At 37.3% G+C, this 14809-nt stretch overlaps 1 protein-coding gene across 1 annotated transcript; it reads right to left on the minus strand.

Annotated features, from left to right (window-relative positions):
• Positions 1–6450: 6450 nt before the first annotated feature.
• Positions 6451–10344, minus strand: LOC116082097 (cathepsin 7-like). The gene is made up of 7 exons (XM_031358914.1): positions 10219–10344; positions 9842–9964; positions 9579–9719; positions 8803–9031; positions 8229–8387; positions 7574–7691; positions 6451–6550 (listed from the first exon to the last, which is right to left on the minus strand). Exons 1-7 carry the CDS (start codon positions 10342–10344, stop codon positions 6451–6453), a joined length of 996 nt encoding a protein of 331 aa, XP_031214774.1.
• Between the last annotated feature and the right edge of the window lie 4465 nt (positions 10345–14809).

A 14809-nucleotide genomic window follows, 5' to 3' on the forward strand; every position in this document is an offset into this window, starting at 1 on the left:
CACCCTTAGAGAAGCAGAGGAAAAGGGGGGTGGGGGATGGGGTTTGTGGATGTGAAACTGGGAAGGGGAATAACATTGAAAATATAAATAAAATATCAATAAAAATGAAAACTTCAAGAAATATAATAAATACCACAATGGATAAAATATAATCAACTTGCACAAATCAATAGCTTTTCTATACACAAACATACAAAGAAAGATATCATCAATACATTTCCATGCACAGTAAGTTAAAAGAAAATAAAATTCCTAGGAATAAACCTAACCAGGAAAGTGAACAAACTTTGCAATAAAAATTAAATCTCAGAAGAAAGAGACAAAAACACTTGAAAACAGAAAGATATCCTATACCTTTTTGGTAACATTAACTTTGTTGATAGGCTACTTTACAGTATGATAGGATAGGATATAAAAAAAACAGCTTTTGCCAAAATTTGTTTACAGATTTAGTGCAATCACAGTTAAAATCCCAATATGGTCCTACATAGAAACAGAAAAACTATTCTAAAATTCACATGAATGACAAAAGTCTCTGGACAGCCAAAACCATCTTGAGTAAAAAAGAACAGGGCAGGAGGGATTACCATTTCAGATCTCAAGGTATATTACTGAACGATAACAACAAAAGGAATATGGTACTGGTACAAAAGCAGACATGTCAACCAATGGAAAAACATCAGACTGAAACATAGTATATGATTTCTGACCAAACAATCATGTCAGGTATGGGTTTCATCTTGTTGAACAGTATTTAATCTAATTTAAAAGAGGGTTGGTAACAAAAATTGTGCTTGTGCCACTATTACACCCATAGGTTGTCTTTCCAGGATAACTTTACTGGAGATCATAAGATTCTGTAAAGATGATGACCACATTTCTTCTTCAGTTGTGTGCATAGTACATGCCATTATTGTGAAAGCTAGTTAGAGGAATCAAAGTTTCGTGTCAGTACCAGGTTGATATCTCATTGGTTTGAGATTCAAAGTGTCTTCAGCAATATGATCTTAACATCTATTTCCTGGAAGTAACAAAATGCATGCAGAACAACCTACAATGTTTAGGATTCTATCAGAAGTCATCGGAAGCTTCCACAGTAATAGAAAAATTTCCATACTAATGGTATGGTGTTTAGTTTTATTTATTTCTCTCATCATTCCCCGACCTATCTTGACCTCCCATTCCACACCAATTTAACTCTTCCCATTCTATTATTTTCCTAAGACCCTTAATGCTACTGTATTATATTTCCCCCCTTAAAGGCACCCACCCAACCAGAACTAAACTGCCTATTACTGATTTTCTGTCATCTATGATTGAAGAATGATGTCAATATGTCAGAATAGTCATGTGTAACTACATTTAGGATATGGAAAATTGTCATTAAGTGGTAATAAATATAAAAGAGCCCCCATTTCCCACATCAAATACATTATCCTTGCAAACAAGAAGAGGGGGGAAATTAGTCAAAAGTACAAGAAAGAAAGACTATCAATTGAATATTCTAGTCCATGTAACAATCCATCCTCAGTGTTAGAGGAGAGCACAACAAATGGAGGTGAGCCCAGGTTCTCTAATTGTAGGTTCAATGGTCCATTTCCACCTAGTACGTCCTAGTTATTATACTCGTGACTTTCATTTTTCCAATTTGGATCCATTATTCAGGTTTTTTTTCATGACAATTTCTTGTGGAATCCGTTCAGGGCTGCAGTAGTGACCTCTTCTCTTACTCCTGCAAACCTTTGGAGATCGAATCCCCTCATTTGGCTTAGCTCACCCCTAAGAGTTGAAGGAGTAGATTTCTCTTTGTGTGAAATGTTGAAGATAATATTTGCTGAAAAAATGAATTTTTCTACCTCATCTCCTATTGCCCCTTACCATCTGTGGACATCGGGAGAACTGGCCTCAGGGCCATAAGAGCAGAAAATTTGGCTCTCCTCCTCACCACCACATCCCTAGGTAAAACAGACCCTGCATCTTATTGGGGCAGCACAGTAGAAATTGTCTTACAGGCAAGTGTGAAGGGGAGCTAGCCCAGAAGTCATGAGCACAAAAGAGCTGGCCCAACCATTCACCTCCCATGATAGCATGGGTGTAGGAAGGATGCCCTGTGGTTATGAAAGTGCAAGAGCTGGCTCTGCCTCTCTCCAGTTGGAACACTTTAGAGAGTAGGCCCTACACTTTGCCTGGGCAGTACAGTAGAGACTTGATCCAACATAATGTGAGAGTACTAAAGTGAGAGAACTGGCTCATCCCCTCACCTGGCTGCAGCACTGTGTGAGGTAGCCAGGGCAATGCTGGAAAGCTCAGCTTCCCTGATAGTGCAGGTGCTAGAGAGCTGGTGGACTGACCCACTAAACTACCACTCAGGCCCAAATCCAAGGCTTTGAGTTGGCTCATCCCAACATCTACCTCATCTATGAACTGCTAAAGTATAAGAAAAGGCCTGTGTTGCTGGTTCAAAACTACTTGATCATGAACTCCATGATATAGGGCAACAACATGATATACGAGAGAAGGTCCAGTGAGAATCCAGTATTGATAGTACAGCAGAAGCCAGATGTATTGATAGTACAGCAGAAGCCAGATGTATTGATAGTACAGCAGAAGCCAGATGTATTGATAGTACAGCAGAAGCCAGATGCTTTTAAACAAACCAATGACTTATTGCAGGGAACATTGCAATGAACCTTGTAATGAAGCAATTAAACTGTATGGACAAAGAGGCACACTGTGGGACACACTATGGAACACTATGGCTTCCAGAATAGGATGTTTTTTAAGGGCCGGGTGGTTGTGGTGCATGCCTTTAATCTAGCACTTGGGAGGCAGGGGCAGGTGAATTTCTGAGTTCGAGGCCAGTCTGGTTTACAAAGTGAGCTCCAGGACAGCCAGGGCTATACAGAGAAACCCTGTCTCGAAAAACCAAATATATATATATATATATATATATATATATATATATATATATATATATATGTATATTATGCTTTGCTTTAGTTTTGGTTCTTTATTTTTGTTTTAATGTTGTGTTTTGGCCTGAGGATGCAAGGGTGTATACAAAAAAAAAAAAGACAGGGAAATGAGTCAGATTGGGGTGCATGCTTTGTAACTCACAAAAATATCAATAAAAGTTTTTTTTTAAATGATCTTTTCAAAATTTCCTAACTCAGAAGTTACAAGATGTTATAATACAAAACTCAACTGACATTTATTAAATTATTAAACTGTCATTTATTAATAGTCAACTTTGTCATTTATTTTTCAAGGAATCAGAGCATTGGGGTCAGAGCAAGAAAGATCTACATTGGCCTTCTCAAGTTCCCAAATTCTTAAGACAATAGAGAATTCCTGAGAATTAGGACTAATTACAGATCTCCATTTCTAGTTCTACAGAAGTAGATGAGCCTCAGTGTCAGGTCACCAGGGAATCTCAAATACAGGGAAGAAAACTCAGTTACTAAGCAAGGATCTCCCCTTGGATTTGCTGAATAAGCAAACTCTCAAATGTTTATACTGAAAGACAGGAGTAATTATCCAGTCCAGGGGCCCTTCTCTTAAACCTGGAAGATAGCTAAGCAAGAAATTACACCATAAAGCAGAAGGCTGGCCTGCATGCCTAGGAGCAGTTGCTGTTCAGCATTGTTCAACCCTGGGCAGCTTTGTGATCCTATGAGATAACAATGGAGTACCAAATAATTGCCATCTCCAGCTATTCCTGTGAATCATTAAAGGACCTCAGACTAGTCTTCAGATGTCAATGCCTTATGAGTCAGATAATTCCACATGAATAAACCACCCAGTATAGACATCACTGTCTTCATTATGTCTGCCATCATTATTGCTCTCTGGCATTCTTATCCCAAAATAGTCTTTACAGTTACTTGTCTCAATGTTTGACCTTGTCAAAGTTTTTGTGAGGCGTTCATAGCCTGTTAGCAGTTAACCCATATGAGATCCAGACTTTCAGTCAGCTCCAATACACACAAAACCCCTATCCTGTTAAAAAAAAGTACCAATTTATTATTTAATTCCCAATAATCTGAGATGAACTTTCACACTGTCAATAATGATATAAGAAATGAGATATGGCCAACATAGACCATCAAAAGCTAAAACTCAACTAAACTACCAAGTCCTCTCTCAAGGTCACTCCATTCAAATCCTGAAGATGTTATAGCCAATAAGTCAAAACATCTCAATTACAATTGGATGTCTTTTTGAGTGGCCCATTGCTGATTGGCCCAATGTCCCCAAATTTCAATGCCCTGTATCCACTGATTAATCATGGTTCCAAATGATCAAATTAGCTACTTGGAGTGTTGTAGTGACTACCATCCCTGTCAAATAAGCTTCACCTTATAGTTTCCCACATATGTGAGCCACTGTGGATGGCATATTCTCAAGTGCACCATAGGGGGCAATCCAACACCTCTGTAACTCTTCATGGGATATCTTAAGTTTCTGAATTTGTTACTCCTCTCCTAACTGAACCCAGGCTATAGTACTCTTAAGGGAGCAATTATCCTGATGTATGTCCATGAATTGATCAATAGGGCAAAACAACACTGAGATCAATATATTCTTTTTCCTGGACATAAAAGTCCCAGACAAAAGGCCTGAGATTAATTATTAAGGAGCCAATATCCAAAAGGATCCAGTTGCTTCTTTGCTATAACCACAGGCATTTAGCATTTCCTGTAAGCAACAAAAGGCAAGTCCACAAAGGATTAGGACCTAACTTCGTGATTACTGAATAAACTGAATGGGCAGCAGATGTCATTCCTGCCCTATCTAAGAGCATCAACCTTTGTTCTCTTTCCATAGGAAAAGCACACAGCATTGGAACACCTGGCTTCAGAAATTGATGCTAAGTTTTATTGTCTCTACTACCATATAATATTCATTATATTCTTTTCCAGCATAACTCTGGGATCATGATGTATCAGAAGAAATAAAATAAACTACAATTCCTGCGGGTATAGGGATTGAGAATTCAGGCTTTACTAAAAACATGGTCTACATTTGTTTATGGTGCCTACTTCTATAGTGCATTACAGAAGAAAAGTAAGGGGACTACAGTTTAAAGATGAATTATGTCATGAGCATTACTAAATATCTGTTTAGAAGACTGTACCAAAGAGTGAGATAAAGATATTTGGGTTACTTATATGGAGTCCAGCAATAAGATGGCAGGGGGTGCTTCATCTCATGTGTAGGTAGATAGGTATATTATACAGCATGCACCAGACTGAAACAACATAAAAGATTGTTAAGGAATGGGAGGTGAAGATGATTCTGGCTAAGTAGACCTACTCATCCATCTAGATGTGCAGAAGACCACTTCCATGGCTTATCCCTCCAAGGTGGCCCTGCAAGTAAGGTTATTAAGACCCAAAAGCCAGTCTCTGATGCCAAGCATAGAGGAACTGAATTGAGATCTGACTATCCTAGAGATTTATTATCAATTGGGGATACATTCTAATGTCTGCCCTAAATGATTGAGTTTTATATAATACTAAATAGTATATATAGCTAATGAATATATATGTATATGTATATATATATATAAATTTACATATATATAGTATATATTGCCATTTTTTCTGAAATACATATCTATGGCAAAGTTAAATGCATCAGATAAGTAAGCTCAATGCTTACCAAATGTAGACAATACTAAGAGGAAAGTGATTGCAATAGCCTGTGTTGAAATGGTTCTGTCAGCACTCAGCACATTGACCACTGAATATACTGAATATTTATGTAACAGCAGATATGTTCACTCTGATTTCTATATCACAGTCACGGGGCAGCTAATAAGGAACTGAGATGCTGAAAACAGAGAGTCACAACTCCACATAATGCAGTGGGGACAAAGTAACATCACACTGCACAGAGTGCCAAATAAATGAAACTGGGTGAATTCGTGTCAACTAAAAATATCAAATATCAACATTTTCATATTGTCTTTCAGAGAAGAATTGTTGTATATAAACAGAACTCTCTACAGAAACCACAGCCAATGATAGAAAACCATCCATCACAGGAGTCACACTCATTCAGCCACACCCTCATTTAGTCACACAGCGCCTCATTCAGTTCAGTTCTTAAGATAAATATTGTGCTTGTTCACAAAAATATCACTTTACAAAAAGACAGGCTAGATCATACATTTTAATTTAACTTTCAGTTCTTAAAGGCATCATGTGGTACAATGAAAAAAAATTAAAATCAAGTGACTGGAAAAATTCTCAATACAAACCAATGCAAGGCATCAATTAAACCAGCAGCCATATCTTACTAGAGTAAGCTTATCACAGAATTGACATCTTATCTTGGCTTTCTAATGAGTCAAGTGTTTTCTACATACAGTAGAGTCAGCACTTTGAAGACTACAAGGCTATTCTGGATGTGTTGCCTCTTCCTACACTGTTATCTTCAGACAGCTCACAATACAGGGTACATGGCATAGGAAGCAATTCCACAGTAGTTGTTCTGACCTCTCGGAATCTTCATGTAGCCTTTTTCACCCCATCGTTCACCATAGCTGAAAGAAATCAGGTATTGCATTTAGTAGAAAAGACACAGTACAGTGGATTGCTACAATAAATCTTGGTTTGAACACTGAGGTAGAGACCAACTTAATAGATTGTATCAGAAAATTCAGAGGATCAGTGCTGGGGTACCAAAAGTTTTCTCACCAAGGGTGGTAAAAACTACAACGGGAAATTTTAGGACATCTTTCCACTCAAAGGTATTTCAGACACAACAAATGGGAAACAGAAAATCAGTGGAACAAATATGATATTGGTCTCTAAGAAACCAGTGACAGAATCCAACCTCTGTGACAATATATTATACAATGATTCTTCTAGGCATAGAAAAATATAGGGAGTAAAGCCAGATCACACAAGTGTAAGGTCTAGAGTTTGAGTTCAAGTTCTTCTTAAAGCCAAAATGAAGCTGAAGATATGGCTCAGTTCCTAGGAGCACTTGGAGTTCTTCACAGGACAACAGTTCCTACCCAGCACCCATATCATTAAGCTCACACCAACACCCACATCATTGAGCTCACAATCCCCTGAAACTAGAAATAGAGTGTAATGCTTTCTTCTGATCTGCAAGAGCTTCTGCCCACACAAAACACTCATTCATACAAATACTCAAACTTACAAATAAATGAAAGTAACTCATTTAAAGCCAGAATATTTTTGCTAATCAGTACTGGCAGAAGTCAGGAAACAAATAGAAGGAACTAGACAAGCACACTACCCAAAACAGAAAAATTTGAATCAATGATATTCACTACATCAATATGTAAGGTAGAGAACAACTCAGGAAGACAAGTGATGTCAACATCAGGTCTATACACAAATGCATATCTGTGAATGTGTATGCGTGTGCTTACACACACACACACAAACACACACACCACATACATTTGATCAAAGAAAAGAAAACATTTCTTTTTCAACTTAAACAGTTCTTTTGGTGATTTGTATGTAAACTCCAACTATAAAGAGTATATCCATTAGAAACCTAAGGTAGGAACAAGTTTAGCAATTCATACCTGTTTTTTACCAGCCAATATTTTCTACCCTCTGACTCCTGGCCTTCATAGCCAAAGCCAACCAACAGCATAGAATGGTTGGGAGAATCACTTTTGCAATTTGGCTCATGATATATACCTAAAAAAATAAGATCAAGAGAATGAAAGACACCAGAAGCTTGAGATTGACCATAGTCAACCTCAAAAAGTGAAGCATTTTCTAATTAAATTGAAATGACAGAAAAAATGAAATCATTGTTTAGAGAAATCCTCAAACAAGTTCTCAACAACATATAAAAAATTAATAAATGAGCATAACTTTGTTGACAAATACTTCACTTTCACATCTTGCATTTTGTCTAATAAAATTCCATTCTACAAAGGTGCTTTCTAGAATTCAGTTCTAGAAAAATAATACCTTTACATCTTGAGACACACTGAGTAGAGAAAAATGGAGTAAATAAAAATAAATGATAATGACAAATAATGAAGTGCTCATGTACATTAGATGTCATGTGACAGAGAAACACCACTTGTGATTTTTCTGATGGGCAAGTGTAAAATTAGCAAAGCCTATTATTGCCATCAAGTTTTATACAATATTAAGACATCAACCTGGCATGTCCCAAAGAGTCACAAACGTTCATTATCAATATGTAGAAGAAGACACACTTACCTCCAGTGTATTTTTTAAAAGATTCATGTTGAGCATCAATTCCAACAGCAATGGGCCCATTAGTTACTAGAGCATTGATTAGGGCTTCTTCATTCCTTGGGATGACCAAAAAGCGGATGATTTTAACAACAGAACGTTCAGGATGGTACCTGCAGTGTCCTTCCTTTAAAAGGTAAAAAGTTAAGAAACTTGGTTACCTATCTACCTTCTGGATATCATGAGTCAAAAGTACAACACTCTATACATTTGTGTATACACAAAATACAGCGCTGTATTTTGACATCTCCACATGTGAGCTGTATAAATTATCCTAGGAAATGAAATATTTCTGGGAGATTTGGAACTGAATATATATTATACATAAAAAAGTTAACTCATTCTCCATTAGAAAAAGAAGCAGAAACAACCACATAAAACCATGGAATCAGAAAACTTTACAGTTCTGAATACTGTAATGACAACATTGATGGTATTCAGAAAGATTCTACATTCAATATGAAATCTGAATACACTGTTCTTTATGATGTATTCCACTTGCCCAACCTAAACTGAAATGACAATACAGGAAGCTCACTTACCTTTGCTTCATATGGATAGGTTGCCTCAGCCTCCAGACCTCCATTGTTCTTCACATATTGGAAGGCATTGTAGATCCTGCCTCCTTTACATCCCATAGTGCCAAAAGATCTAGAACAGTCCACTAGGTTCTGAACACTCAGTGGGAGCAATCTGCCTGTTTTATTGAACAGCTGTCCTTCTATGGAACCAGCCACAGCAAAAGCCCAACATGCACCACATGCTCCCTAAGCAGGGAAGAAAAGACAGTCATCTACCAAAAAAAATGCTCATTGACACAATAATTCATCCAGTTGAGTTGTTTATCAACAAATGAACTTTTAACATTTGATGAATGCCTAGGTAAGAAGGGTCAGTTTCCATAGGAAGATGTCTCATGCTACATTGGTTAACCCAATAAACACACACATATGAACAAGCAGCCATGATATACCTAGACTCTAGGTATGATAAATGTACTTAAATAAGTCTGGAGAGAAATACAGTGGAACCATAGGTGGAGATTTAAGAGGAAGTAATGCATTTAAATGATACTGTATATGTATGGCCCCTGCAAGTGCTAGGAAAATACATGAATTAGGGATTCCTCACTCCTTGGGACTAGCAAGAAATAGTTGTTACTAGCAACAGAATGCTAAGGACAGTACCTGTGGCTCTCATGCTATAGAAATGTTTTTAGTGAATAACATGTCATTTCACAGTCAAATAACAGACTGTTAATAATGTGTTGTACCTTTAGTAGTTGGGTAATTCAGCCATATGATAGTGTCATACCTGTCTTCTCACAGGAGTCACATAACCTTCCTTTCTCCAATCCAGAGTTTTGGGAATTTTGACATTGCGTTTCTGGATGTGTTTCACATTACTCAGAGTCAGAGATGAACTATCTGTCATCATTCTTATTTCTTCACCAGTCTTCATGGAAAAGAACATCAAGACTCCATTTAAGCAACAAAACAGCAAAGGCAGAAAAGTGGAACAATTTGAGTCACACTCACCATGTCACCAAATTTATTCATTTCTATGGTGAAACTCACCATGTCACAAAATTCATTCATTTCAATGGTGAAGTTGTTCATCCACAGGCCATTCTCCACAGTGTGCTGTTTAATCATTTTCACATTTTCTTCCCACAATGCTCTCCTCTGTTTTTCTTCCTCCTGGAAATAAGTGTAATGGATTGCATTTAGTTCTGATTTTGCCTCTGCCCTAGCTGACCAGGTGAACCCATTACTACAAATGTATAGAATTATATAGTGCAATCTCAGTACAAGAGAGGCAATTGCTACCTTGTGTTCACCCCATATTACAGCTGAGGTAGCTGTGGCATCTAAGGCTGCTATTATATCTATGAACCTCCAACAGAACTGAGAATTCTCTACAAGGACCCTCTTTGTGTGTCCATATTACGCACTGGGCTGTATGTTTTCTCATAGCTTCTCTTCCACTCTTCCCATTCAGCATCCAAATTGCAGTCAGGTGTTGGAGCAGCCAAGATCACTCCCAAACATATGGTAGCTAGAAAGACTGCAGGAATCATGTCTCAAGCACCTAGAAAGTGAAGGAAAATGAATGGGAGAATGAGCTAACACTCTTGAGAAATTAAGTCATTGATGCTGGATAAAAATATTCCAACAAGTTGTCCCAAATATTTACCCAAGATTTTGGAAATGGCTAAATATAAGTTTGGACTTAAGATGTTATGCAGCTGTTTTAAAACTACAGAACATGTGGGCAAAATTCTAGAAATGTAAACTGACATGTTCTGTAAATTTACATGATCAGAAAGAATGTGGACACCAAATTTCATAGTCTATATAACTGGGGACTTATAACAGTTAACTAAGGATTTGCAATTATACAAAATTTCTCTTGTGGGTCATCTGATTATATGTTTAAATTTTCCCCAGAAGTTGAGATTACATTTCGTCACACACCTTCTTAATACAGAGCAGGATATGGGCTTGTTTAGAACATTCTCTCTTGAGAGAAAACATTCGAGATTGTCCTGCTTTAAAACTACTGAGAAAATCAAAATTCCTAGTACGCTATTCAACCACTGGCTTTTGCCTCACATTCATTAACTCAATGAGAAAAAGCTCAGATGGAAAAGCCACAAGAAACTGTGATGATGGAGTGCTAAAGATACCCTGAAATCTCAGCATCAAGCCTTCTTGGGTCTCTTAAGCAATGCTCCCTATAACAATTGACAATTGACATGTCACCTGCTACTCCTTCTGCCCATGTCAGTCATAAAAAAAGAACTATTTATCCAGTGGTAATGTGCAGTACAATGATCTCTGTAGGCCTAGGATGAAGTAAACATGATCCTGATGCATGTAGTACCAGCTGTCACTCTCTTCCATGGACAAAAATGTACATGGAATTGGAACCTATATAAACCTGGATCCAGGAGGTATCTGTTTCCTCTCTGGCTTCCCCACCCTCCTCTGCCTCCATGCAGCAGGGTTGGAGAACTTAGGTCATTCTTATTCCTGATCCTCTACCTGATTTTCCAAGGAGTCTCTCAAGGCTTTCCTCCAGGGTCACTTCTCTTTCTGCCTTGACAAAGGTATGGCCTCACGTGTGGTGATTACTGCTGCCTCGGTGCACCCCACAGCTCTTCAGAGGTTGCTAAGGTGTCAGAATCTGACCAAGCAACACCTCAGGCTTTAAATCCCATGTCTATGACTATTCATTCCACTCAATCATAATTTCCCTTCATCTTATTGACTATCAGGTCACTGGATTGGTCCTTCAAGTTCTTACTGAGATCTGATATTTTCTATCCTAGAGGGGTGGGTGTGGACTGTCTGAGTGTCTGTGTGAAGCATAACTTATAGCTTCTCAAACACGTAATTAGGGAACCAACCTTCACAGCTTGGATCACATAATAGATGGGCATTTTACCTCAACAGTGGCTCAAAGTGGAGGTGAAGAGTTTCCATGCAAAGCTGTGTAATATTTTATGTTAGCACTTATTTTAAAATAAATTTGGATTACCATCATGGAATTGGCTAGTCAGAATATCCTAGTCTCATATTTCTTGTTTAATTCAAAGCTACATTGGTATCCTTTGAGAATATGGACCTTCATATACTTTGTTAAAGTGTCACAAGGAAAACAGATGGATCTCAGAAGAAGTTCAAAGTTGGATGGATATCTTTATACAGGAAATATTGTTCAAGGCCAAAGCTAAGGTGGGAACTGAATGCTCTGGTATTTGTAGTTTCATGAAACTGACAATTTTCTGCTTGATGTTAAATTGAGCACTCATCACAAAATAAGAACAAACCTATCAATCATTTCATTCAGTAACAGACATTACATAAAATTTCTGACATTTACAATTTTAGATAAAAATCTCAGTAGCCTTAGGAAAAACATCAATTGTTAAAAAAAAAAAAAAAATCACCAAGTAGATGTCTGGTAAGATTCCTTCTGCTTCCAGGAAGCCATGAACTAATTAAACAGTAATCCTCTAAACCCTGTCCTCAATCTCAGAATTATTTTCTTTGTTTAGGAATTTGCATGGCACTATAGCTGGAGTGTTTTACCTCACCATTTTCATTTTGAAGTAAATTTCTACTGTGGTAATATTGAATGGGTAACCAATCCCCAGTAGCTAAAATCAAAATATTCTCTTTATCCAAGTTATATGACTTTTTATGACATTGACACCCATATTCTGTTTGTACATTCATTGTAGCATTATGTTGTTCCCTTGGATCAGAGAAGATATATATGATATTTATCTACCCTAAATCCTACACTAACATATTTGCATAAAATCTAAACTCAACCAATATATTTCTAGTGTTCCTAGTTTTGGCATAAAGAGTGTTATGGTTCCATCTTGGCAACAGTTTCTTTAGATTTTCTTTACCCAATATAGCACCTGGTGAGTAAACACATTTATCAAATCATGACCATGTTCTTGTACAGACTTAAGTATCTTCTCAGATGGCCTCAAGAATCAAATGTGGTCAAGAAATAAAGTTGAAAGATTCAAAGCTTACCTGCCTTTTCTAAACTGCTTTAGCATGGACTAAATTAATATTATTTCCTCACATTAGGAAGATACTTAGGAACATTATTTTAAAGATCACTTTTAATCTACATCCTTCACTACAGTGCACACTTTCATGAATAAATTTGGTTTTGTAAGATAACTCATCATTAATGCAGTTTCATACATCTGAGTTCATGATCAGTGGCAACTTAACCCCCGTTCTTCTAGGAAAGCTAATTCTTAAACCTATCTATAATCGACTGAATCAAAACTGCAGGAAATTACATGAAGATATGTGTGTTTTCTCAATTTCTGAGGTATGTACTAATGTAATTGAAGTTTAAAGAGCCCTATGAATAGTGGTTGTAGGACTGATAGGAAGACCATGTGTAAATATCTCACAACACTGGGTAGCTTATTGCTTGGAGCCAGCCTGACCTGAATGGTTTGAAGTGAGACACAGAGTTGGATCTAATTTTAAAGACTGATGGTGTCAAAGGTAGCTTTAAATAGTGATTGTCTCTGGGCTGTTACCTCTCTATCTATACTGAATGCTTGCTGATAACTTCTAAAAATCCTTTTAAAACTTTTTATTTATGTGGAAGTCCTTGATCTACTTGGACTTGAGCTTTGTACAAGGAGATAGGAATGGATCAATTGGCCTTCTTCTACATGATAAATGCCGATTGAGCCAGTACCATTTGTTGAAAATGCTGTCTTTTTTCCACTAGATAGTTTTAGCTCCTTTGTCAAATGTCAAGTGTCCATCTATTTGTGGCTTCATTTCTGGGTCCTCAATTCTATTTCATTGATCTACCTGCCTGTCACTGTACCAATACCATGCAGTTTTTATCACAATTGCTTTGTAGTATAGCTTAAGGTCTGGGATGGTGATGCCACCAGAGGTTTCTTTATTGTTGAGAATAGTTTTGGCTATCCTGGGTTTTTTTATTATCCCAGATGAATTTGCAAATTGTTCTTTTTAAGTCTGTGAAGAGTTGGAATTTTGATGGGGATTGCATAGAATCTGTAGATTGCCTTCAGCAAGATGGCCATTTTTAGTACATTAATCCTGCCAATCCACAAGCATGGGAGATCTTTCCATCTTCTGAGACCTTCTTCAACTTCATTTCCTTCTTTGGATACTTGAAGTTTTTGTCAAAAAGATCTTTTACCTGCTTAGTTAGAGTCACACCAAGGTATTTTATATGATTTGTGACTATTGTGAAGGGTGTTGTTTCCCTAATTTCTTTCTCAGCCTGTTTATCCTTTGTGTAGAGGATGGTCACTGATTTGCTTGAGTTAATTTTATATCTAGCTACTTTGCTGAAGTTGTTTATCAGGTTTAAGACCTCCACATAAAACCAGATACACTCAAACTAATAGAAAACAAAGTGGGAAAAAGCCTTGAGCACATCGACACAGGGGGAAATTTCCTGAACAGAACACCAATAGCTTATGCTCTAAGATCAAGAATCGACAAATGGGACTTCATAAAACTGCAAAGCTTCTGTAAGGCAAAAGACACTGTCAATAGGAAAAAACAGCAAACAACAAATTGGGAAAAGATCTTTACCAATCCTATATCTGATAGAGGGCTAATATCAAATATATACAAAGAACGCAAGAAGTTAGACTCCAAAGAAACAAATAACCCTATTTAAAAAATGGAGTACAGAGCTAAACAAAGAATTCTCAACTGATGAATACTGAATGACTGAGAAGCACCTAAAGAAATGTTCAACATCCTTAGTGATCAGGGAAATGCAAATCAAAACAACCCTGAGATTCTACCTCACACCAGTCAGAATGGCTAGAATAAAAACTCAGGTGACAGCAGATGCTGGAGAGGTTGTGGAGAAAGAGGAGCACTCTTTCATTGTTAGCAGAATGGCTAGCTGGTACAACTACTCTGGAAATCAGTTGGTGCTTCCTCCAGAAATTGGACTAGAGGACCCAGCTATACCACTCTTGGGCATATATCCAGAAGATG

This window comes from Mastomys coucha, unplaced genomic scaffold (assembly GCF_008632895.1).
Source record: "Mastomys coucha isolate ucsf_1 unplaced genomic scaffold, UCSF_Mcou_1 pScaffold7, whole genome shotgun sequence".
In the NCBI taxonomy this organism is placed as follows: Eukaryota; Metazoa; Chordata; class Mammalia; order Rodentia; family Muridae; genus Mastomys; species Mastomys coucha.